Consider the following 27,692-nt stretch of genomic DNA (forward strand, 5'->3'; position numbering starts at 1 on the left):
ATCGATGAAGACGAAACTCGAATGCAATTATCTTTTACGCATTAACACCAGTTTGTTGTTGCAACTGACGAGTAAACAAGAACCAATAGTCAAAAATATCGAGAACAGAACATATTATACTCACGGCAAGATGAAAAGGTCGCGCGCGTTACATGAGGTCCACTGTACACTGCACCAGCGGACTGTCGTATCAGTTCGTGTAACAACAGATGCACGTTCTCGTGGCCACTCCGTCCTCAACTTGCGTAACATTTATATAACGAGACACATACCGCTCGTGATGGAAACCGATCGGTTAGAGGCTGGAGAGCGCACGAGCTCTCAGCCTTCGTCCTGCCATTTTGGATTCGATCAAAGTACGGGCGCGACGGGCGTCGTCGACAGGACGCGGCCGAGCGCTTTGCGGTCACACGGTACCCGGTTTGTTGGATTCGGTCGGCTGCCGTGTGAAAATCGGGATGACACGACAGACTACGTTCGAGAGGAAAATAAAAAAGTGTGAATATGTCGGGCGGAGCGGTCGGCCGGCAGCGAGAGACACATGCCGCTCGATAGGCGGGCGCGTGCGCGAGGCGCGGCGCCGCGTGACGTCACGGACTCGCGCCGCCGCCCTGAGGCCGCGACCTCCTCAATGGGCCGCAGCCAGCAGCCGCCGTCTCCGCCACCGCTACCGCCGCCACCGCGCCGCCGCCGCCGCCGATACTCTACTCATGCGAGCTCGTTATTCGGCGATCACTCACTTACCTACAACCGGCCTACTACCCACTAACACCTCGATTACAACGAATTTTTTCAACGGCATAAATATTCGTAAACTATTTTACTGGAAAGTTATATAACCACGCTATTAAAAGTAGCCACAAAATTGAGCATGTTTCTGTAAATTACAATAATTATTTAAGCGTGAAATTAGTATAGATTCTGAATTGCCCTAGAATTCGTTCGATTGACATTCCAACGGTCTCGATTGCTGGCATCCAATTATTTTATGTACAAGTGTACTTACATCGTCCCCGTCGGTACTGGCGGAGCGTTTTCTACCAACTTTTATAAATATCACTTCGCTGCCTGTTTTATTGATTGGGTCACTTTCAATTGTGTACACATTATTATCTCTATAACTATCGACTACATCTTCAGTTTTACTAACGGCATTGTCTTTTGTTTCTTCTTCCATTTTAACTGAAACAGTTTTCTCAACGCACCAGTTACTTGGTATAGTTTCTGCATCCGATATATCATTTTTCGTTTTATGTTTACATATTAGAGTTTTGAGAACCCTGCTGTAGCAATCTACACAACCGTTTCCAAAGGAGTCAGTATTCCAACATAAAAATTTCATGACAGTTTAGTTTGTAATGCATTCAGTTCGAAATAAATACTGACGTAAAACTGCTTTCCCCTTTTTATTGGTATTTATTATCTCCCAGATACCGCAGTAAGCTCTCCACACCTTTGATAATTTGTTCTGATATGCCACTTATTAAAATTAAACGCAATGTATGGAAAAGTTTTTATTTGACTATGTACAAAAATGAAATATAGATACAAACGTAAGTTTGGGCGATACATTTGTGATAACATACAAAAAAATCGTATTGCTAAGTAAATAATTCGCATAATATTGCGAGACATTAGTATCCCAACATAGCCCTTAATAAATTCAAATAGACACTTCTAAAAAGCCGTGGTAACCAACATAAATAGATATTAATAATATAATAATGATATAACATAACATCTATATAAGTATATGAATATACCTTCGTCAATTTAAAAGATTAAACTCCAACACCGGTTCACTGATCACCATTTTAGTTTGCACATCTAAGTGCATTGCATGGAGATTTCCATGGTATACACTTACAATAACTCGCCATTATATCATGGCGTTGAAGCGCATGAACTTCTGTATCCTTTAACCGATTACCATCCTTTAAATAGATATACCCCGGTAACACACATCTATTCAGACGCAGTAAAAAAATCGTAGGTATCTAATACATAAATATTGCCACAAATCCCTGGACACCATACGCGAAAAAACTTTAATTCTATTAATGAGAAAGTAATCATTGCAATATTACGTATAACGCCAGTGCAGAAAGAATATATCAATCAATTTTAAAAGCAAAACCCTTATTTACCAAAATTATAAAGTTATGAAAAACCATCACAATTACGATTGAAAAGATTCCAATTAAAAATAACGAGCCACTAACCTAAGTCGTCTATTGTGGATGGTATCTTGACATACATTCTTTACATTGTCCATTCGTAGGATAAATAAGAAATCCTTACTTTTTGATTTCGTTATTTCTACCAATTTCTGACGCCAATAATCCACCCTAGTCCGTCATAGAAGTAACATATATTCAATAGTCATATAAAAAAGTATAAAATCTTTATAAAATATATTCTCATAATACCTTAATATAAAAACAATATTTACATGTGAAAGCGTCACAACCTGCACACCTATTAATAACTATAAAGATTATATACATTTAACTATTGGACTATACAAAATATTTTTATATTCACGTTGCTGACAGTCAAGTAACTTTAAAAATCATAGACATAAGAGATGCTAAAATATGTTGTTTTGTTATTGTTCTGGAACCTGGCAAACTGTTTGTCAACAATAAGCCAATAAAAACGGAAAATAACATTGATTCCAAAATAGAAGTAAATCAGCCTCTTTAAATAAAACTAGCCAAGAATAACATTAGGTCTGTTTTGTTATGTTCTAAAGACTTATATCAAAAATAGCTTAAAAAAAATTCTAAGTAAAGAAACAACTAGAAACCCTTTGGCTACTTTTTTACATCTAAAGGAGCCACGAAATAGGCATAGACAAAGAAACATCAGGTCCCAAGCGCATCTACACCAAACCAAATCAGTCGATATCCAGACTCTTGAAACTGCTCGTGAAGCTAGCAAACATGCCTTTACTAGGTTTCTTTATCCTTTTCTTTTCATCAGCTTTGAACATCTCTGTTTCTATCAACCAATCCCTGTAATTCTCTTCCATATTCTTCCGTTGCTCGTCGTGCAGTTGCTTTACTGATTTAATTGGTCCACCGAAATCTTCTGGCAGCAGTTCCTTATCCACCACGGATTCTGGGCCCTCCGATGAGAAGTTTAGCAGATTTAGCAGATTCGAATGTATTAGCGGTTTGACCAGACACATTACTTGGTTGATAAAAGAGACCGTGTGGACCACATGGATCTTCTTAAGACGACAGGGATGGGCGTTCTGGAAAAAAATACTTATTTATTAGGAACATCAGTAGTATACACACAGACATACATTTAATAAAAGTAGGTATGATCCAAGAAACATATTAGTGATAAAGTTGTTACACTAAAAATAGATAAAATATAGCTAACCTGAATATAATGCATGAACGCCCTCAAGGCAGGCAGCGTTACCCTGGTCAGGTGACCAAGACTACAGCCTTTCATGTCGAAGATGACAATATAACCTTCAGAGAGGTTATCCTCAGATAACTTGACGTCATTAAACATACAAAACACACGGACAGCGTCCGCGAAGTTCAGTTTACTGTAGTCGAAGTCAGCGAGACGGTATAGAAGAACGTGGTAACCCTCCGTTGTCTTATTGGGAAGAGCCACCATGTGTCTGGAAAAAGTACGATATATTTGACTTTAGGCGTTAAAATAAAATAGCAGTATTTCAAGTCACAATTAGTTTCGACTCCCAACCAAGCTATCGTCACTTTATTTGTCAATCATTACTTTAACCGTGAAGGAAAGCAACTAGAAGGCTTACTTATAATATTACATAAGTATTTCGAACCTTTTGGTCAACTCGCACCAAGGCGAGGTGGTGAATTAGACCCTAAACACTCAATTACTAAGGGGAATCCCTATCCGGCAGTGCGACGGGTATTATCATAGCTTGACTAGGAAAATAAAAACTTCATCATGTTGTAAAATATGGAACTATTTTTTTGTACTGACTAACGAAACAAAGTGGCGCTGCCAAAGCAGGTGTATTGCCGAATAAAAAATATTTTCAATTTTAACAATTGCTTAATAGAAAGCTATTAGCTAAAATACGTTAATTAATTAAAGATTTCGATTACGATATAGGTCGGAATATTACTTGAAGCTTGTTTCAACGTTTTTGATTTCCAAGTGAATGATTGTAAACAATTCCAGTGGACCTCATACTTTAGGTAACAATACAGGCAAAATAAATAGTTTTTTGTGGGTTCCTACATCAGAAGAGATTAGGGTGTTATTACAAAAAAACTTTTTGACAAAAAATTATACCGCCTTGAAAAACCACTAAAAACCAAAATTAATTTAACATTACCTATATACTGGTTACCAATTTTGGAGTAGGTGCCTAATAAAAATAAAGTCGAATTGAGAACCTCCTCCTTTTTTTTGAAGGCTTTTATGCATTAAAAGTGAGTAAACACCAATAAAAGCAGACGTACGAAACTATATTATCGTAAAAATAAGAAGCTCATTAAATAAAAATAATAAAATCACAAATTAACTGAACATTACATCATTCAATTACATGTTTACATAGAACAATACAATTTTACAACATACGTAAATGATAATCATTACAATGGCTTCAACATGCAGGTTCTCACACAAATTCAATTCTTCGACAAATGATATAAACGATTTTACCATGTCTGCATGTAAGTTAATGTAGGTAAAACAAATTGTAAAAGTTAACAATCGACAATTTATATTTCAAGGGACTTCATTGGTCATTGTATGTAAATATCATTAATTGACATTTCTACCCTCCAATGTACATTGATTCGATTGAATGAAGGATTAGGCAAACCATCAAATGCCACAAAGCTATGTATACTTCTACAGGACTGTACCATTACAAAACTAAAAATTGATGACGTCCATAAGTCTGTGCTTTCTAATCACGTCACTTGCTTTCTTATCCATTTAGCTGGGATAAAAGAATTCAAAACATAAATAACAAACCTACTTAACTAGTTAATTACCTAATTAAGAGAAAATTCAAGTTTAAAAATAATTGCGACTGGGTTTTTCCATCTTAAAAATTACTCAGACTCGGACTCGGCCATGTCGGACTGCCGTCTTACCGGACTATGAGAGTGAAGGATGTGAAAATGCACCTCTATGCGTACACACTTATGCACAAATATATAATAAAATATCTCCTACATATCTGGCTGAGCTCTGTTGAGATTGGCCACAGTGTTCCAAATCGACTAGGAAGGAATTATCTATTATCTAATCGATAACATTTTTTGTTAATCATAGACAACATTCAAGCCTTCGAATATTGCCTAAACGATCTGGCTGTACAGCACTAAACCCATATTATGCCTTATCATCCTTATATCACCATTCACCCCATTTAACCGTACACAATTACTTACGTTATATCCATAATGGTTTTATTTTTCGGCGTCAGGGGGTCCCTGTTGGTGAACAAGTCCGGCGTGTTGGCGCGCAACGTGAAGTAGCATTCGATTGTGTCTTTCGTCTCCTTTAGCTTATAATAGTTGGAGTGCAGGAACAGGAATATGTACTCATCAGGTATGTGTGGCAGGTGGGGTTGGCTTTTCATCCTGAAATATGAAAATAAGGCATTTACATTAATACTTTTTTGAGAAGAATGGTGGTTGCTGTTTGAGACATAGAAACCTTTATACTTTGTAATTTCCATTTTGCATGATAAATTTGACCTTATATTCTGCAATCAAAAACGGTTCTAAGCTTAAGTAATTCTTTTTGATACGACAAATCTGTTTACTAAATTATAACTATGAAGTTAGTATCAAATCAAATTAGGAATAATTCGGAATAGAAAGCACACAAGAGTGCAGTATATTATTGACCTATTTTGATTCTGTGAGAATGCAATAAGTAGTAATACCTTTGTGATGACGCATGACGCGTGGGCCGCAGCTGTAATATAGCTCTAATATAGTCTAATATCAGATATCCTGTGCCTCTGAAGATGAACCGGCCCTCACAACCTCCAGTATCGTTCGGCAAACTTAATTTAACAATTATTAAACTTTTCTCCACAACTGTTTCATTAAATAGTGTTTATGTGATCTCACCGCGATAGCCTAGTTGGTTGTGGAACGGACTGCCGAGACGAATGTTCGTCGATTCAAACCCAAGCGCACATGCCTCTGATATTCTAAAATGATGAATGTATTCTTTGTTAACTATTGCTTGCTTTAACGGTGAAGGAAAACTCTATAAGAATTTTGAGGATGTATGGAGTTGACCAATTCGCACTAGACCAGCGTGGTAAAATAAGGCCCAATCTATCCAATCCAGCCTAATCAGTGGGGCAGTATATACAAAGCTGATATTATTATAGTCTGATCTGATTAACATAGCAATTCCATAAAAATTAAAGATCTGCATTTTGGTAAAAATAGACAGAGCAATGACGTCTACTAAGATCAAAACTCGTAAAAATTCGATACATATACTCTGTAAACCTGTGTTTCAGATCAGTATTTAGAACCAATCAATACTATAATAATAAATACCACAAAAATCACAACATAAAATTTCTCAACATAATTACGCGTAATAACTTACTTAACACGCAAACTGATTACACAGTTGGCCCTTAAATAGTATATTACATAATGGCACGTTAGGTTCATTGTCAGTATATTATATGCACGGACCCCTATTTACACTACGGAACCAGGTCAGGGTGAATCTGCTGACCCGAGGCAGGTGAGTGAACGGATTTAGACTGAGTGAACAAGGAAAAATGAAAAAAACTGTTTTCCTAACGAGCCACTGAGTTTCAGCTGTCACTTTTACACTAAGATTTAGGAATACATTCATTTGTTTCATTAATTATAAGTAGTTCTTAAAGGCCTGTTTTACAATGATCAAGTAAGAAAGTATGTACATTCATTTGTTTCAATAATTATAATTCTTAAGGTGGTAGCTCAAGGTCCATTTTCATACATTTTGTTTCGGCTTTAATCTGGGTAACTAAACAAGTATTGGCAAGTAAAGAATTTAAATTCACGTCTAGTTAGTGATTAGTTCTCGCAGTTGAAAATGTAAAATAATTAATAATCATGGATATTTCGGCCTTTAAAATTTAATATGACGAAATTTTAAAGGCAGAAATATCCATGATTATTAATTATTTTTACATTTTTCTTTCAACTGCGAGAACTAATCACTAACTAGACGTGAATTTAAATTCTTTACTTGCCAATACTTGTTTAGTTACCCAGATTAAAGCCGAAACAAAATGTATGAAAATGGACCTTGAGCTACCACCTTAAAGAGACTATTTTACAATGATCAAGTAAACGTGATAGGCAAGGCAACGTATATGACAGTTTATGCTTATTGCACTCTTTTGTTTACCATCAATTTGGAAGCTTGTATTTGGCCGTCTTATTATATTCGCTTATTCAACCACTGTGAAATAGGCTCTTGAGAGCTGTTTTTTGCGATCGTTAGATAATTGAAGTAAGAGATGTTTTAGAAATTTGGTAGGATGTGTGTAGACAATAACATAACTCTTCGTCCAGGAGAATTAGTGAGGTACGGACACGAATTATGCTGACAATATTATCGGCAGTAATATTTAACGTGGTTTTTATATTTCACAGCAATTCGTGGAAGCCATAACTGAAATCATTGATCGACGCGGAGCATTTATTCACTGTCTATTTAGTAATTCGTCACGGCTACATTGATATAAAACAAAATTTACCAACACCCCATGATCTTGCTTGTAAAACTGGAAAGCATCCACAGCTAAATTGATTGCGAATTGCTGTTTTATGTCGGTTACTTCATCTATAACATATTTCTTATTAACACATATTATTGCAAGGAAATTTTAGCAGCACTAATCAAGTATTTGGCAAAGTTGTGGCTAAATGTTAATCGTTTTGATTAATTGCATTGTCTGACAGGTCGCTTTATTGGCAGTTTGACATAGTCTGAACTGGTGATGCATATAAATATAATAATAAAATCAGCCTTGTATGATATACTGTCACATTACTGAGCACGGGCCTTCTATATTCCTGAGAGGGATTAGACCTTAGTCCACCAAGCTGTCTAAGTGCGGAATAGTAGACTTAACACAGCCTCAAAATTCCTATGGAGAACTCAGGTATGCAGGTTTCCTCACGATGTTTTCCTTTACCGTTAAAACGATAATTTACAAAGAATACACACATAATTTTAGTAAAGTCAGAGGTGTGTGCCCTTGGAATTTGAACCTACGGACATTGCATACATTTAAAGAAAATTAAAATTATATAGGTTTTTAATAAAGCACGTGAGTAGCCTAAATTAAAAATTATCTTACATACAATAAACCTTGCCCCATCACATTTGGGTAGTATTACCAGAAGATTGTCTCTGCTTAACCCATCGACAAGGATCGCAAAAGATAAAGCCAATTAGTGTTCCTTGACAAGCTTCATCGTTCGGTATCATGTGTGCCACTGTTGATCCTAGGTTACAGAAGAGAGGGAGTAGTGGTGGGTATAAAATGCATGCGACTGCTGATCCTGGCTTACGTGAGTTATAATGATGGGTGTGAACAACCCCGGATCTAGGGACGGGCAAGCCAGGGCCCGTGCCCCAGGCGGCGATTTTAGAAGGCGGCAAATTCAAACTTAGCAGACGAATACACACCTCATCATTAACGCAACTTTGACTACTGAGACATACAGTACACACATAAATTATTTCCCATGGGGCGCGATATGATGATGATGATGATGACAAAAGTAAAAATATTGGTGGTCGGGGGTAGCATTATCCAGCTTTTGCCCCGTCTCCAAAAAAATTACGATCCGGGGTTAGGTGTGAGTGCGGGAAAGTATAACTAATCGTCAATAAAGGTTTATACTTTTAATACATTCCGAAGCACGTAATTACTGTCTACACATACGACTTTGTCTCGCCATTGACCCGAGCAACCCTGATACTGGCACATTGTCATCGATTTTACAATCCGTTCCACATTAGCATTTCAGTAAACAATAACGTAATCATGTAGCAAACGTTTATTATTTAAAGCTGTTTAAATTTAATTTAATTATCAATGGTAGTAGTTTTAGTTCCAGGCTTTGCCTGTGTGAATAATACATAACGATATATCAATACAGGACGTGGTGTCAGTATGGTAAAATTCAAAATTAGTGCAAAATTTCTATTTTATTTTCAATCGTGCATTTACCTCAACTTTTAGCTATTTTATTCTAAAACCGATTGACTATGGTACAAATGATGTATTTCTAATACAGTATCTTACCCGTGTGCGGGCCTCTAAATAACAATATAATACGAACGGACCTACAAGTTACCAAAAAAATCATATAAAGGTGCAAACAACACACAAAAAACTATTACGTCAAAACTAGAAAAAAAATCGCAGACTCCGCAAACTACTCCAAAACATACAGCCGAGCGGCCTAATTTCGTTAACATCAATATTTCTGGACTATTAATCACTGAGTGCCGATTTATTAATCGCTAAGTATTTCTGGTAGCCTGGTACCTTCACGGCTCGTTTGCAGCGAGTTTCACACATTGCATGCTAATTGATGTTAGGCAACGGCTTTCCTTGATGCAGGTTTTATGAACGTTACGATTTAGAGATTGTGTAACGTGTCATTGAGGAGTTGTAGAGACTACCCTCACACCAATGGACTTGCAAGCCTGAGCTGGTAGCCGCATTGTTAAGGCTATTTCGTTTCAATAGCCCGTATAACATTGGACACCATGTAATGAAGCCCAAGCATTTGGAAACACAAAGCCGTAACGTAGTCATATAGAAAGATTTTAATTTTTGTTCCACCCGAAAATATAGGCTAATTTTCGATTGCTTAAAGAATAAAAGCATACTTTTTATATTTAATGTGTCTACGGGCATCGTTGTATTAAAATCATAATACAAAAGAATTAAGTAATAAAATAATTTCAAAAATGCAACGTGAGCTCAATAAAAAACAGCATTATTGACTGAAAACAAGTGCCTACTGCCTACCAAGTAGGTTACGACCTGCATCGGCTTGGGACACGCGAAAAGTATATTTACCGTGTTACAAAATTATACTAACTCATAAATTGCAAAAAATCGCGGTGCCGTAGTACTGTGCTCGATAATTGTTCAACATAAATTGAATTATTACCTATATGGATGCATGGGACCTCTTGTAAATACACAGATAAAAAAATCCCTATTATCCGAAGGCAAGAATGAATGATATAACTTCTAAGGTCAAACCGTGTTTTTTTTATTTTTAACGAGTAACCATCATTAATATCCGCATTCAAGCCAATACAGACGACCAAACATGCCACGAAAATATTATAAACGAGTATAAACATCTTAATTTGATTACACAATGTACTTGTGGTAAAAACGATTATTACATCATCACAAGTCAACATAAAATACGCTATTGTCAAACTAAAGGATTTACGATGTTGCTAGTACAAAGAAGCGTCGTGTTTACCTCTCAGTTCAATGTTTGACATAAAATGATTGGCCAGAGTAAAAAAATGATTGTGATTTTGCCATCTCAGCATAGTAGGTACTGCGACAATGGTTTAAAATATAAACAAATTTGATCCTTAAAAGTTGAGTTTAATTCCGGTAAACGTTTACCACACGAGCGACATAGCAAGCAATATCTACTCTTTATCTACTAGTATTAATACTTTAAAGATTTCATTTTAAAAACGACGTTAGAATAACCTACCATAATCAATAAAATCTTATATCACAACTGCGTAATCGGTATAGAAACCTTGAAACGCAGGTAATTAAATGAGCGGGAAAATAAACTATAAGTAAAATATACAACCGGATACATATAGGTAACATAGTGATGTTAATTTTCATCTCCGTATTTTTTTTAATCAAACCGGCTTAATGGTGTAAGAATGTCATTTGATTTATTCCAAATCTTTTTTTTTGTGTATCATTATAAAGCACTCATATAATTTATGTTCATTTTTATAATACTATAGGTATTTTATATCTTCAGTATTAAACGAGATTCCAAATATATATGCAGGGACCTGGGATAAATGCATTCCAAATAACCAGATTAATTTTATACAATATACCTAACATAAAAGTTACTAAAAGGGTAGAATGAGATAACTTAACTACTAATTAGTTGTACTCTTTTTAAGCAAGTTCATGGCAACGCACAAACTATCTCTGCCAATTCTGGACAAATTCATATCTTGACCAATCAACTTAGGTATCGAAACCAGCAATTTACCATCTGCCCAACCTAAGTACATTACTCTGGCGAACACATAATTTCAAATGATCACTATACAAAAGTTTATTGTACTCAAAAGCATACATATATTAAGCGTAATACTATTCAAGACCTTAACTAATTTCTTAAAAATTAAAACATTGTTAAAATATGTAAATTACAAATGTGCAAAGTCTTTAATGCGTTATAGCTTAGAATCAATCTGATAATTGTAGATAATTGGCGATCGGATCAAAAGACTTTAATGATGATAGTCTATGATTAATTCGTATCAATAATAGTTGGTCATTATTATTAAATTAATATTCATGAAGGACCACAGAGTCGAGTACAAGATTTTTGTAACACAATAGTGTTGTAAAGCCAACTAAAAAAACGAAGTGCTTTTTATGACATCTTTGTATGAACTCGAGCGGAACTCACGATTTAAACGTAAACGTATGATTATGTTTTCAAGATTGAGTGTAGGGCTCTTGAAGCTATTGATTCGAATACAAAATTTATTTTTCACTAATATAAAGCTACGTTATATATAAGTGCTATATGGTACTTTCATCCCGGGAACACTTATGAATGCGGTCGAAATCGTGACCGTAGATCTAATTTTAATAACTGCTAAAAAATATTTTGTGTCCTTTAAAGATTTTATAATAAACCATAATCATAGTTATTGGTTAATAATTTAAATTATAGCTTCAACTATAGTCTTAACTTTGGAATGAACTCCCTGCATCGATGATCCCCGAGTGCTGTGACTCGTCCTTCTTAAATCGAGGCTTAAAAAGAGTGCTGACCACTCTGTAGGCAACGGCTTGGCTGTGCCCCTGGCATTGCTTTAGCCCATGAGTAGCGAATGCTGCTTACCATCAGGCGAACCGCTTAGTCGTTTGCCTACTAAGGCAATAAAAAAAATCCAATACTAACCACTCTCTAATTTGCTGCAGCTCGTCTTCGTGCCCTTCTGGCAACGGCTTCAGGCCGCGGAGGAACGGATGCAAATACTTGGTCGCAGCCATGTCTCCACACACCTGCTTCTGAAACAGCAAAATATATTTAAAGACATTTTTTAAAGAGTATATTTTACCGAGCTAAAAAGTAATTTACTAGATGCTTCGGCATTGGCTTTGGCAAGACTAATATATTTTAATGAAACGAGTACCTTTGACTTATAATGTAAGATTTTGACGTGAAGATACTAGTCCTGGAGCTGTAACCAAGACGCCTTTTTACGATCGTTAACGCTTATAAAAAACAGAAAGAAATATGGGAATAACATATCCTTGCGATAAGTCTATCGATCGAAAATATCATTTCAATATTTTTGTTTTCTCTTAATCTAAATGATTATAGAAAGGCGTCTTGGTTACAGTCCCTGTATTATATACTATCCCATTACTAGGCCTATTCGACTATTAAAATATTTTTCGATCTTGGTATTTTAAATATAAAGAAACTGTACACTAAAACCAATAGAGATACTAAAACAAAACCAAACACTTTCTATACATCAACTCAAATAGAAAAAATAGCATTGCTTTCTACCAACGTAATGTAACAGAATAACAAATAAGAACTTATTGCTACTTAAAAATGTATCTATCAAATCCGATGATACCGCACGCCTCGGTAACGTTGACTGAACATCGTTAAAAACATATGTACGAACAATAATTTATAATATTTTTTCTGCATCAGTGATTCTACGTGAAATAATGATTTATTTAAATTGCAGAGAAACATTATTGTAATAATATATGGCCTTGTTAAAAATGTAGTATTTATTGTTTTTATTTTTTATAATAATTTATGATTTGCAGATATTTTTTGGTAGTGTGAAGTGGAATTGTAAAGTCAATAGTCATGTTACAAATAATATTGAAATTTCTGATACGTAAACAATAATTATGGTTGCAATTTTTGAATATTTTAAGCCCATTGTAGAGCCAGGCAAACTGCCAGAGGTAAGGAAGAGCGAAAATAGCTCAAAGTGTAAAAGTATTAACTCTTGGTCTCTCGTGGCTCGCCGGCGAGCCAAGACAGCTACATGACATTTGCGTGTGTCACGGGATTATAACCTTATATACTACATAATAAGGTTATTTTTCCGTCACACGCGTAGCTGTTTGACAAGTCATGACGGGTTAAGGGCCTACTTCTAAACTTCTGAATTCATGCCGACAGTAAATTTCACATAAACGTAATTACCGACCACAAGCAAGTCACACACAAATCTATGCTCCCACATAAATTGTTATGAAATGAGTAGATACTATACAAATATGCTACTTAAGACTTTAAAAACAGGCCCAAAACTAAACTCTCAAAAAGAAGTAAAAAAAATCCTTAACAGGGGCAAAATATAAAAATCACTTGAAAAATAGAACCTGCCACTACATACCATAATTTTAACCTACAAAATAAGGTAATTTACTAAATTATTCGTTGAATATAGAAATTTCCGATCACTTTAGAACATTTAAATACTTATAATAATTATTCAAACGAAATATTTAACATGCAATTAAATGCAATCGATGAAAACAATTTCCTTGCATGCATAAATGGGCATAATTGAATAGTTACTTATTATAATTATGAAACCTAGCCTAATTAAAAAAAAGTGGTGGTCACAAAATAGCAGAAACGTTAGAAAGAACCCTCTTACTAATAAACATTGTCAACCCATATTTATTATTTTATTCATAACTGCTTGTAATTTCTTAGGACAAGTATAACAGAGACGAAATACAACGTAGGTTTCAAAATATTATATATTTTAATTTAACAATATAAAACGCAATGATGCATTCTAACAGTGCATACCGAGCGAAAGTAGAAACGTCAGTGCGGGATCTGGTAAGGTCAGAGGAGTCGACCCGCCATAACGCCATGTCAACATTCAGTGACGTAATGGCCATTCAAATATATTAAGAAAGTAGATTTTATTACCGTTTTATATGAAAAACATAAGTAAAATATAAATAGTATTATAAAAGGTAAATTAAAAATAACTATGATCTAGAATTAACGAAAAAAAAACAATTCAATATTCTTTCTGTAAATACAATTTTAAAAATATTATTTATCTACTACGAGAAAGTAAACTAAAACCACCGAGTCATTATTGTCGAAAGTTTTACGTTTTAGTTAACCCATACACGGTATAAGTCTAAACGTAAACGCAACTGAAACCAGTTGAACGTATTATTCACCAAAAGTATCGTACGATGTTACAGGTCCGGCGATGCGAAACATATTGTATGTAACACTTGTTAGGGAACCACTTTTTCCACTAATTGCAGCTAGTTACTGAAACTAGCGTTACCGAATTCAAATCGAATTAATTAATTTCAGTACAACACACTCACGACTTATCCCTGAGTGGGTAAGTAGAGGCGAAGCTCTTTGCCACCTGTATGTCCCATGATGTGATAGCGGGCAAAGCCATCGTGTCAGGCATAAATTTCAGTCTCCTGACTAATATTAAATAGAAAAAGCCAATACTCTATAATTTTGATTTTTTTTAAATTCTAACGCAATTCTTATAGAAAATTACGTCAATTCACAAGTCGTAGGACAAGACGTCATAACAACTGTATAAACATCTGTATTTCTTAAGGAGTAGGCAGAAACGCAACGAGTATACATCAATGATGCTATTTCGACCAGTCTTTGGGATCTAATTTCTTTCTCATGCTATGACACACAAGTATAAAACTATACTGGACTTAAAAAATAATATATTAGTAAATCACACCTAAAACTATTAAGAGCATACCAATGTAGAGTTATTTATGTACCTACAGCCACAGACCATACAAGGAGCAGAATAAATTCTAAATTTCGAATCACCTTCTTTCTTTTTTTACAAAAATAAAATAAAAGGGATATACTTTATTCAACACGAAAAAAAATGTTGCACTTAAAGTTATCGTGTATAAGTGATTTGAAATTTTAAATGTTTTCGGCTATCTTCGTACCTGACTGTACATTACCTGTATAAACAACTTATATCGTGTCAAATTTAGCAAATAAAAAACTGCCAATACGCAACACCATTAAAATTCCAAATACAAACGTATTGGCGTCATAGACAAATCATAATGTTTACTCGAGCATCGTAACTCGCTTTCTACAGCATCCGTGTGAAAGTCATGCGGCCCGGCGCGGCCCGCGGAAGCCACTCGCCGCTCACCACGCGGCTTCATTCATGAACGACACTGGCTTCTAAAAACAAAATTATTCACCGGAATTTTATGGCGATTTATTCTTCGCAAAGTTTAGACACACATGTCTTCTTGTAATATTAGTTGACTACTTTTTAAATACATTTATTTATCAAAATTTATATCGTCCAAAATCTAACGGAAAAAGATGTTTCATAATTCACGTAATAATAAATAAGTTATAAAGTTTTAAAATTCAGTCTAATACCGGTAATAGCAAACTATGACGTCATAATCCCATCAATATTTGATATATGAACACCGGCTTTATTTTTCAACCAACTTTGATGCTGATTTCACAGAAGAATTTCTTTTTAGGCTAATTATAGGGTTTATGTAATATTATATATACGCAGTGCTATTACATTTAACATATCCAAGTAATAAGAAAGGAGTAATGAAAATTATCCCGCAGGTATAAATCGTAATACGTGGTAACCCTATGCCACTACATCCTTCTGCTACAAACCAGGTTTTGTACTACTTACGTAGGTTTATATACCAGATAACGTATAACGTTAGGAACTTCACTTACGCATGATAGAAATATATATATAATAGGACAATAGACCGTCTATTGTACCCCGTTAGCAGGGTACCCCGGGTGATAATCGCGATATTGCCCAAAAAAAAAAAATATATAATAGACGATGCACGGAATCATAAATTTTATTGGCATTTTCATTATAAAATGAGACAATACCCATATTATAACAAAAGGTAAACGACCAAAGTTTATAACGTATTTTAGAAATGTTTATTTTTCGTATAACTCTATTATGTCTTATATTTTTGGAATATATAGCTTCTAAAAATACCTTACCAGCTTAATACCTGAGATGTATGACAATAACATACCTGTTCGTCACACTGAAATATAGACATTCGAAATAGAGTCTCATAATGCCCAGCAATTCTAAAATAACCATTTTCACAATAAATTATCTTCTCAGTACAAGTGCTCATGCTTCAACGGTTTATTAGAACATAATCGTTACGTGACTACGTGTGTTTTTATTGTATATCATATAGGTATAACGTGATTAGCCATCATTATACATCGGAGTCAATGGGTTAGGGTTAAATGGAAGATAGATTAACGCCTAGAGTTCTTTATTTAATTGTACACGTTGCCTAGCCACTTATCTTTATTATAACATATAAAATTATACCAAATCGATGTGTATGTGTGGTGCTTTATAAATATTGAAGAAAAACTAACGGTGTATTTATCAGTGCAACAGAAGGCAAAACAAAAGTTTTTAGATTTTTTTTCTGTCTGTATTTTGTACACGCATAACCCTAAAGATCTAATTTGAAATATAGGCTCCATTTTATCCCGGGAAAATGTAAATTCAGATAAAATTTTCGGAACAAAAATTCAAGTTGGAAAAAAATGGCACCCAAACAACCCCCGAATATTAGAGATATACCATCTAAATTATGTTTTTGTTTTAATATAAACGAACGATTACTTACCTTATGTATTTATAATAGTAGATATATATCTACAATTAAATATAATCTAATTATTCACGATATTTCTCATGTAAAATAATCATTACATCGCGCACCGTCAGCACACAACGTCTCTCGATCAACAAATCAGGTACAAACAAAAACAAGCTACTTTTACGGGTTTCTCAGTACATAAACTCTATCCAGTTGGATAAGTATATGCCGTTGTAAATGTTATCATATCCATCAGGCTACTGTAAATCGTGATGTTATCTTCTAACACTTACTCTGTCTGAGATTTCACGTGCATGATGGAATGCATTTTACAAGGGTAACAGTTTAGCTGTCGAGACATTTGACTGCGCAAAATAAATGTACGTAACGAAATCGTTTGGACGCAATATTGTTACGTATTTTTGTCTCATTTTTTTCTTTAATACATTTAATTTTATATATTATTTGATAGAACGAATGACAAACAAGAGAATATTTAGTAAAAACTATTTCGTTACGCACATTTATTTTTGTAAATAAGTATTTTGAGAGTATGAGGGTAAGTGAGTAGGTGTCGATCAGAATGGACCTATGAAACGACATAATCATAACATCCTACGAAAATCATAACATACTACGAAACTTCTTAAATAAGGATATAAACAAATACCACTGTTCACTTTTTGTGGATATGTAAGTACATTGCCTATATTCGAATCCAGCACATGGTCTGTGTGTCAAATCTCACGGAAAACGATGCACACAGTACGTCTTACACAGTAAGTCTGTTACATCCATGACGGTCCAACACATTGTGGAGCCGTGAACGATACCTCATCATCAGCCACATAAAGTCCACTGCTAACATAGGCCTCCCCCAAAGATTTCCAGACGGACCTGTCGTAAGCGGCCTGCATCGAGCCATACCTATTCAACTCTATTTGATGATAATATTGAAGATGAAAGTGATGTATTGATTTCCATACAAAATTATATGCCACCGTTATACAGTGACATTCCTCGTGGAAACTTGTTCTTGGCGTACACCGGCGAAAAGTGAAACGAAGACTTATTAGCAAATAGGGTTTGATCTGTAGAACTAATAAATTTAGACCACTCGATTGGTAACTAATATTTAGAGTCCGATGTATACCACGAAAATAAAGAAGATTTTGAACATTTTTCTTTTTTATTACTTTGTATGACGAGTTGAGCTCACTGTTCGCCTGATAGTAACCGATAAGACCGCCCATAAACAGTAGAAACACCATCCAACACCTTGAATTACAAAGTATTGTTTGGTATTCCACTGCGCTCGCTATCCTGAGACATGAGATGTTTATGTTTTACTTGGCTGTATAAATAGACATTGTGGTGGTACCTACCCAGGCGAACTCTCACATATGGGAGACCTACCAGTAGTAGTACAAATATATAATAGTGATACTTAAAGGATTTATTCTGGTCCTACTAACACCGTTAATTATGAATGAGTATCCCTTAATTACATAGACGATCGATATTTCGTGCATGTTCGGCGTGCGAACCCTATCAAAGTACTATTTAAAAATATATTATTTTCTCATTTCTGAAAATAGTCACTTATCAATTTTAACAGAAAAGATTGACTTGGACTTCTAAAGTAGAACTTTGTCGTAGTGGAAAATTTTACGGTTGACTTTAAAATTGTGATAAGTAAGCGAAAGTCGAGACAATTTTTTGTTTTTAAAAATTATTCTTATGTGATCGAAGAAAGCCCGGTTCTAAACAAGGCCCACCGTTCATGATTTTCGTGTTTGTTTGTGTTGTACCTAGTGATAAAAAGATACTCAAGATTTTTTTGTTGTTATTTTTTTTTATAATTTTATAGTTATAGTGATATGTTGCAGTTTAATCAAAGCTTTTACTTCATATTTTTTCATGTAACGGTTTTATGAAGATTTTAAAATTAGATGAACCTTCAAGTGTGCCTTTAACTTACAACATATTACCAATTGTCTTGATAAATGATTATTCTACCGAATATAAATAAATTTACTACCAACTTTCGCCTATAATGCTATCCAAAATTAAATATAACTTCTACTCATACACAAGCAGAATTGTCTTATCGATGATTTTTAGAATCAATTGAGTATCAGAGATTATCCACTAAAATGTAAGAAACATGAATACTTTAAAATATTAATGTAGATCTAGATAAAATACCTGCGCTGAGAGAAAATCATTAACTTAGTAACCTGCGATAATGGAGAGCAACTAGTATACGGTGAAATCTAGTGTTGCCTGATGTGAAATACCAAGAAGATCACTTATTAATTCTAGGGAATTTTATGATATTAAAATTAGTATTTTCTACAAAAATATAGCTACAAAGGGAGTCGATACAGTCTAACCTACGTTTAGTAAATCAGTGTTAATCTGAATAAGTGTTTACTATACAAAATAAAAGCATATATCGCTATTTTATAGACCAATGACTATCTCTTCTGTTAGTAAATTTTATAATAAAACATGAAGCATAGATGATGAGTGACCACCATCCGTGATTACCAGTTGGTACATAGTAGGTATTTTTTTTATATTTTCCCGCCTACACACCCACCACTACAACTCCTGTAAACCAGGATCAGCAATGGTGCATAGTAGGTATATGGAAAAAAAACAAAGCTGTAGCAGTACAGTCGTCGAAAATATATTCTTAATGTGGCCACATAATTATTCTGTCCGACATTATTCCGATGACGGACAACACGCACCAGCAACCAATTATCATAAGCCTACATGAGTCATTTTTGCCTTACATTCGTTCAATCAGAACAAATTAAGGAAAACGATTCACATAATTGAATCTTAAATTGATATGTAGAAACCAGAAACAACCACACGTGCCCTTTACCGTTTACAATTAAAAAGTAATTAACACAGCACCTTTTCAAATTAATTAATAAATAACCAACCTACTTTCCGCAAGTTAATTGGGCAACTCTCAAAAACATTTTACTGTGTATTTTGTAAATTAAATACCTAACAAAGTAAGCTTATTAAAATGTTCCACGCTGACTGGCTTGGGAGCGAAAATAATGAAAATACAAAACGAATATTTAAAATCATCTTTTTCATACTTGATTTTAATTTTTATAACATTTTAAGTTATCTATCTCCATTAATTACTAATATACTGTTACACCTATTGCCACTCGCCGATAATAGCGCCTACCCGCATTTGGAAGATTTGGCGATAGAACATGCCATCGCCAAACCTTCCACATTCAGGTAGGCGCTACTATAAGGGAGTACCAGTTGCCGTAGCTATAATATACCCAACAAAAGAATTATCACTGACAAATATCTTCCCATCTTCCTACTGTATTTATGTACTTGTATAATTCATGCGTACAGTGTAAGTAGGTGCGCTAGTTGCGCCTCTGCCTACCTCTTTAGGAATAAAAGGCGTGACTGTGTGTGTTTTGTGTAATTTATAACACATTGTTTCAAAAAAATGTGGTATTTGTGTTATTTTTTTCATAACTCTGGTATAAGACCGAAGTACGCACTTAAAAAAAAATAATAAGGTCAGGGGGCCCTATTCCGTCTACTTGGGTATATCCGTCTTTTTGCAATTACAGACGTTCTAATAGAAGCATGGCTTAGATGGCCGCATAGGTAAATAGGGGATTTTTTACTGTTTTACTTTACTTATACGATTATTGAAGCTGTCCTTCTAACACAACGCCCGTAATTGCAAAAAGACGAATTCGCCCCTAAACACGGAATAGGGTCCCCTGCCCTTAACTAAAATAATAATTACAACACTATATTAGGTTTATTAAAGGTATGCGTCCAATCGACAAACCGATCAGCGGAAAAATTGAACCGTGATATAAATTCCGGTAAACCGAGAACTCTGGTATCACTGAAGCGATTATCGTAGCGTGACCACGGAGCACTCGGTCACGTAACCACCGCGTAACTGTTACGTGGTGATTTGTTACCGTACGCGCACCGTTACGTTTTAACTCTGGCAAAAACGCATGCGGCATCGCTTCAGGAACCGTGATAACGATAACCGGAACAATTTTTTCCGGACGGCTCGCTTTCGGAAATCCGATTGACACGATAATTGTATAAGGGTTTATACAAGAAATGCGGATTAAATGGCTGTGTTTCTTTCTAATCTTGTCATGCGTAGAAATCTCAATGAATGATTATCCTCACTATTTATATCCGCCACATAGCGACCACTGTACACGAGGTATGAAACCCGCCGTGGTGGCCCACGTAAATATGTCGGGTTCCAGAATTGGCCTATGTATATCCAGTTTTAAAAAGGCCAACAAAATTTTGTCGATTTGCGAGAGGTGATCCTTTGTCAGTCGATACTCTATCTAGACCCCACTCTACTTACAAGCAGGTGGAGGTAGAATTCCTTTCCATGCTTGTGTAAAAAAAAACTAACATATCGCCAGGCAAGCTTCGGTTGTGTTTAAATCTTTGATAATTAATAAGCTCGTTTAAGCAGTCTATCTACTATTTCATATTGTGAGCGTGCTAGAAAGGTGTCAAGAGCTTTGTATTAAAAAGAATTACACTATAATAGATGGTAACGGACCAGGCTAGTCGCCATTGTTGCTTAATTTTCAATGATTTTTTTATTACCTAACATGTTCCTAGCATGGTCAAAGTGTAAAACTGTGTAACCTAATATGCGGCCATACTGGTTTGCTCTATCGTACTTTATGATTTGAATGTTGCTAATGGAAAATGGAAGTACGTTTCCTAATATATTTCTCTTCACCACATCATACAAAACACGACTAAGAATACGAGTCGTAATCATAAATTTAATGTTCTAACATCTTGCAAAATGCGCGATTAAGTAATGTGCACAAGAAATTTCCCACGGTAAAAACATTACGGCTTGACCCAAGATTGTGCCGTGGTACCTCAGCATAGAACATAATGATCAACACCTCTCAATGAATATATGAGGTCTGTTATATTACTGATCAAATAAATTTTTAATTTTATGATTTATGTTTACGTGACATTGAATGAAACTATTTTTGGGATTTTATCGCGGTTTTTTATATTATAATTTTCTCTCAACGTTTCGAAGACTGCAGCCTTCGTGGTCATAGAGAGACTGAAGTGTTTTGAAGTCTTGGAAACGCCGGGAAAAATTTACAATATATAAAGACACTATAAAATCCGAAAAATAGTTTTATTTCAATTTTAAAAATATGTTTTATTTATTTTTCGGGCTTATACAATATTTTCACTGAAAAATACTGAGAATTATGTGATATATTTATAAATCAATTTATGTAAAAAATATAACATAGAACCTTGTAATAGTGATCCAGCAATATGCAGTGTGGCGGTATTATCCGCACAAAATATCAAAATCTTACAAACTAAAATTTAAATTACTACCTACATGCAGTATTATAAAAATATGTTTATACGGGTAGTGTGACGACGTTTATCCAACATAAATATATTAAATCTTATTTACTTTATTAAAATTTAATTTGATAAGTAATATTATTTAATCATTATCGGAAATATCATTAACATCAAAATTGAATACTTATAAAACATGTTAATTGTCTTACAGACGTTTTTAAAGGACATGATGTCTTAATATTTGTAGAATTGATATTCGTACTTAGATTCTTCAGATGTGACAACTGTTTAAGAAAATTGTTAATCAAAATTGGCCATGTGACCTTACGAGCTATTAGAAACAATGAAGGTGTTTTAAATCGTCCCATATGACGTCAATACTATTAATATTGTACAACGTTAAAATTATGTATTGCTATGTTAACGTACTGAATTGTTGATGTTGAAGTTGCATTAGAAGAATACATTTAAATGTTTTAATTACTATCCACGTAATGTTGAAGTCTTGTATTTTTTTCCGCGGGTTTGTCTTGTATCTATGTCGTTTTGGGTAAGACTTTACTAATAAATAAATCAACACTGTTGCACTGTTGGTACATATTACATGACAAGACGCAATAGGTACTACAGTCCACACACATTTGATAGTCACCTTTGAGCTAATAACTATCAATTTGTCGCCAGTCTCAATTTAATTTTCATCTTTTATTTATTTTATTTTTTTATGACTTTGAATGGCGAGACGAGTTTGTCGTTCGCCTGATGGTAAGCGATACGACCGCCCATAAACAGTAGAAACGCCATCCAACACTTTGAATTACAAAGTTATTGCTTGGTATTCCACTGCGCTCGCCATCCTAAGACATGAGATGTTAAGTCTTATTATGTTCAATAGTTACACTGTCTACAATGCCCTTCAAACCGGAACACAACAGTTACACACTGCTGCTTGGCGGTAGAAATAGACATGGCGGTGGTACCTACCCAGGTGGACTCTCACATATGAGAGACCTACCACCAGTAAAGAATAATTTCAAAGTTATTAGTTTTATTTCAGTAATTTCAAAGATTAAAAGGCGATAGAGGGTAAACAGAGTGGGTGAAGTTAAGTTCTATCGTGTGCTTACTTGATATTCTAGTATAGTCTGACCAGAAAAAAAACCGCCACCATGTTGTGGTAAAATATGGAACTATTTTTTTATATTGACAACGTTAAATTTGAAATGAAAAAATGGCACACATAAACTTTAATGAGAAAAATGGACTAAGTGTTCTTTTCTATTAAATAAATACAGGCAAAAAGTGTGGAAGAAAACCATCAAACAACTTGTTCTAAAGCGTCGGTCAAACAGCGGGCGGGGCGGGACGGCGGCGCGGCGTGACGCTGTAGGGACGCGAACAATTATAATATTATACTTGTTAAGACTTTTATGATTACGTTTATATTTCAATACATTTATAATTAATTAAGTTTTTAATAAACTAAATTCTTTTATATAGATGTAATAGGGCTTTTGACTAAAAAAATAATTATTTATATAGATCTTTTATATAGATGTAATAGGGCTTATGACTAAAAAAAAGTTATAATATAGATTATGTCACAGAGCCGTGGCGCTCGGCGCTCGATTTCAATGTTGATTAGGCTTATTTTGCCTTAAAATATCTGCGCATACGCATTTTAGTATCTTCTCTACAAAAACGACACAGGGTTCGGCCGCATAAATGCATTTTTCAGAGTAGTTAATTTTGGTTAATTTAAAACCCATTTTCTATGCCTATAATGCCAACATCTATATTAATTTTAGCTATGAGTAGGCTCAAGAGATACAATGTCTCTTTTGGAAATGATAATATATTAAATGTAGTTAACTCTAGGTATGTTTATTAATTTTGTCATGCACGGGAAAAAATGCCTATATGCTAGCATGCAAGCATCTGCCGGTCCATTTATATCAGTCTATACAAACTTACCAACAGTGTCAAATCTATGTTTTAAAATTCGAATATTATTATTATCCCTTAGTATGTCAAATTTGTTATCAAGAGACGAAAATGTTTTGACGCAAACTTCTTGAAGATAAATCATGAGTCACTGACCCCACCGGACCGTGATTATGGCAAATGAGATTGAACTAAAAAGCAGGTCGCGAGATAACGTTAGTAAATTAATAATACCGCAAACATGTATTGAGTTCTTATAGCCTGTATGCGGTGGACATAAGGTTTATAGTCGTATAGCTTGTTGATTTTGTTCATTTATTGTCTAGACTAAATTAACATGTCCAAGAGAAGACCAAGAAGGCGAGACGTCGTTTTTTCACAGCAATAATTTGAACTTTTCATTATTAAAATAAATTATATTACTGAATGGAAAAATTAGTCAGATTGCATTCGGGTTTATTTAAAAATATATTTTCGGTTGTGCAACAATTTACGTTACTGGTTTCAATAACCAAATACCTAATTAACAATTTATAGTATTTCCATATAAGATAAAGAGGTAGTCCAAACAATAAGTCCAAAATAGTACAAGCTAAATACCATTATTATAATCGATGACATAATAGAATAACATTCATAGTTACATGATCCCTTATACTACTTATTAAAAATAATAAGTGATAACCATGAGCGACGGGAGGGACAAGGATGTTCAGTGCTCATGCTAAAAAAGGCCTTGCGGTTACAGGCAGTTCTCGTGGTGCAGTTTTTTCATAGAATTCGGCGAGCTGTTTTTTGCTTCTGCCATCTGACCTCTCCTCTCCTTTCCCACTAAATCAACTCCGTAGTTACGCCATAGCTAATTATAATAATAACCACTACGATTACACAACGGTATATCAAATAGTTTTCTATTTGTTTACATACAAAATAGTAACGCAAAAGACTGACCGCCTTATTACAAAACGAAGTCTAACTATAGTACCGAGTTTAGTACTAGGTTTAAACGATGGACTAAAAAAATGGTATTACAAAGCCGAGTTTATCGCTAGTCCGAGGATTATCTGTGATACTAAAGTTAAACCGCCACAGCCCCTAGTTTAACTCCAGTACTAACCTCGAAACATCAAATTTCAAAGTTGATAATTGTGTTTTGAGATAACCAAATCAGCATGATGTTAAGATTACTATCACCCAAATCTGTTTTTCACATTTTTCCTTATTATTTTAAACCCGTACTTATTTAATTTGAATAGAAAGTTAATATTATGTTATAAGATTTGTCAAGAACCAAATTTATTTATTTATAAGACATACCAAAACATCAGAGTACATTATTTGTGCTTTGTGATGCTGGTGGTTGGATATATATGGTATTCGCCCGGATAGCAACACCGTACATAGTGTTAAAACCCGCCATAGTGGCCCACGTAAGTGTGTCGTGTTCCGGGACCAGCCTGTGTACATCCGGTTCCAACAGGCCGGCATAATTGTGTCGACTGTCGAGGGGTAATCATCTCTCGTCAGTCGACATTCTATTGGACCCCACTCCACCTACCATCACAGAAGCTCACTTTGCCGTGCCTATATTAAAAAAAAACTTAACGTTCACCCATTTAAAGATTTTTGAATGAATATTATCCAAAGATTTTCACGTGTCTTTTTTTATTTTAGATGGAAATTGACTAATTTATGGAGCGAAATAAAAAGTTTGAAACACGTGTTCAAAGAAAGTAAAGACGCGAAAACACATCACGAGATAATGGAGGAAAGAAATCGCTTATATAGTTCGATATTCTTTTTAAACGTATTGGCAGTATATGGACCCTTGCGCGTCTTATGCTTCTAGTAAACAAATGTCAAATTCAGTACATTATAAATTTGTTAACTATATATACTCTATCGAGGAAATAAAAGATATTCATAAATCTTGATTTCTAAACCAATTAAAATATTGTTTAGCAACGTTTTTGCGCCTTTATATACATATCAGTCTGAGGTGAACACGTAAAATTATACGCATACATATTTTAAATATTAACAAATTATAACCGAAATATTCAAAAGAATGTTTAAAAAATTGTTCCTGTTTATTCGTAATGAAATTAAGTATCGACGCTTCAACATTAATTGTCCAATATAATGGTAACTTCTGCTAATAATTAATTGATTAATTAGCAACACTCAAGTATACATTATTTTTAAAATGTTTCTGTTAATATAATTACAATATCCAAACATATAAATCAATAGTTGTTTGTGTTAAATATGTCACAGGTTACTTTAAAGTTCAAACTCTCAGGTACAGCAATTTAACTTGACCCCGGCAATAAAAGTGTCCTTTATGATGGAGGCATTTTACATTGCCATAAATAACATCAAAATGAATACCATTAGCCTTTAACAAAACAAATACCTACTTGCTACTGCTACGTGAAAACTTTATTTAATAATAGTTTACGCGTGTAACCACAAGAAAAAGTTACTTTATAATTTAGTACTCGTTTAACGTAAAATGATTCCGAATAGTATCATAATAAGTATAACATATGATGTTAAAGCAAAGTGTCAACAAAAATGCTGACATTTCGTTAAAAATCGACACCGGCGACACACATTAGACAGCAAACACAGATATTTTATATGATATCAATTTTAAATTATAAAACAAAAATAATAACTTACTCAGGAAAATTCCTTTTTTGAAAAAGTTTACGTTTCTCACAAGACGCGCGGAGATATAAACAGTTCGTACACTTGACAAACCTCCGTAAAACTGGTACGTGTACATACACTGACACACAAAACGCGACTGGCCAGTCGACTACACCTCCAACCTTGTTAAACTTGTGCCGGAATAAAAAGTTAACTTTCTAAATTCAAAATTCGCGAATCCATCGAACGGACAGGTGAAGCCGCCAGTCTGTTGGAAGAATAGATGTCCAATAATGGCTGCTGTGCGAAAACGCATTTTATTGAATCGAGTTTAACAATTGAGGCCGTAGTTCGAGCTCCCTGCTCCCTTACCGTGCCCTTGGCTATACAATTTGCTATACAATGGGAATAATTATTTATACACATTCAGATTCATACAAAGAACTTCAATAGTGAACAAACCACAAATAACTTAAATTTCTTAATTTAACGGTAACAGCTGACAAATAGGTTACAAAAGTATAATGCTGGTAACGGAAACATAGATGAGGAAAAAAGAAATGCATCAAAATGTTACTTTTTATTCATCACATTTCAAGACAAACCTACTAAGCTGTACTATCTATAGTATTACTATTTTAAAAAATGCAAGAAAATTCGCAATAACTCCTATGCCACTGCTGACTAATATTTATATAACTATAGT

The 27,692-nt window shown here is 34.4% G+C and overlaps 1 protein-coding gene across 1 annotated transcript; it reads right to left on the minus strand.

The window, feature by feature from the left end:
- Positions 1 to 1,501: 1,501 nt before the first annotated feature.
- LOC115443303 (retinaldehyde-binding protein 1) lies at positions 1,502 to 27,262 on the minus strand. Its single transcript, XM_030168658.2, has 5 exons — positions 27,017 to 27,262; positions 12,225 to 12,334; positions 5,418 to 5,609; positions 3,394 to 3,646; positions 1,502 to 3,259 (listed from the first exon to the last, which is right to left on the minus strand). Exons 2-5 carry the CDS (start codon positions 12,314 to 12,316, stop codon positions 2,900 to 2,902), a joined length of 897 nt encoding a protein of 298 aa, XP_030024518.1. The 5' UTR covers positions 12,317 to 12,334; positions 27,017 to 27,262; the 3' UTR covers positions 1,502 to 2,899.
- Positions 27,263 to 27,692: the final 430 nt, after the last annotated feature.

The sequence above is a fragment of the Manduca sexta genome, chromosome 9, assembly GCF_014839805.1.
Source record: "Manduca sexta isolate Smith_Timp_Sample1 chromosome 9, JHU_Msex_v1.0, whole genome shotgun sequence".
NCBI classification, from domain to species: Eukaryota; Metazoa; Arthropoda; class Insecta; order Lepidoptera; family Sphingidae; genus Manduca; species Manduca sexta.

Bases quoted from the DNA above. Each gene is read 5' to 3' on its own strand.
- LOC115443303 (XM_030168658.2), bottom strand. From the start codon at position 12,316: ATGGCTGCGACCAAGTATTTGCATCCGTTCCTCCGCGGCCTGAAGCCG. The intron at 5,610-12,224 runs GTTAGTATTGGA...TTCATATTTCAG, and splicing joins CTGCAGCAAATTAGAGAGTG to GATGAAAAGCCAACCCCACC. The intron at 3,647-5,417 runs GTAAGTAATTGT...TACTTTTTCCAG, and splicing joins AAAACCATTATGGATATAAC to ACACATGGTGGCTCTTCCCA.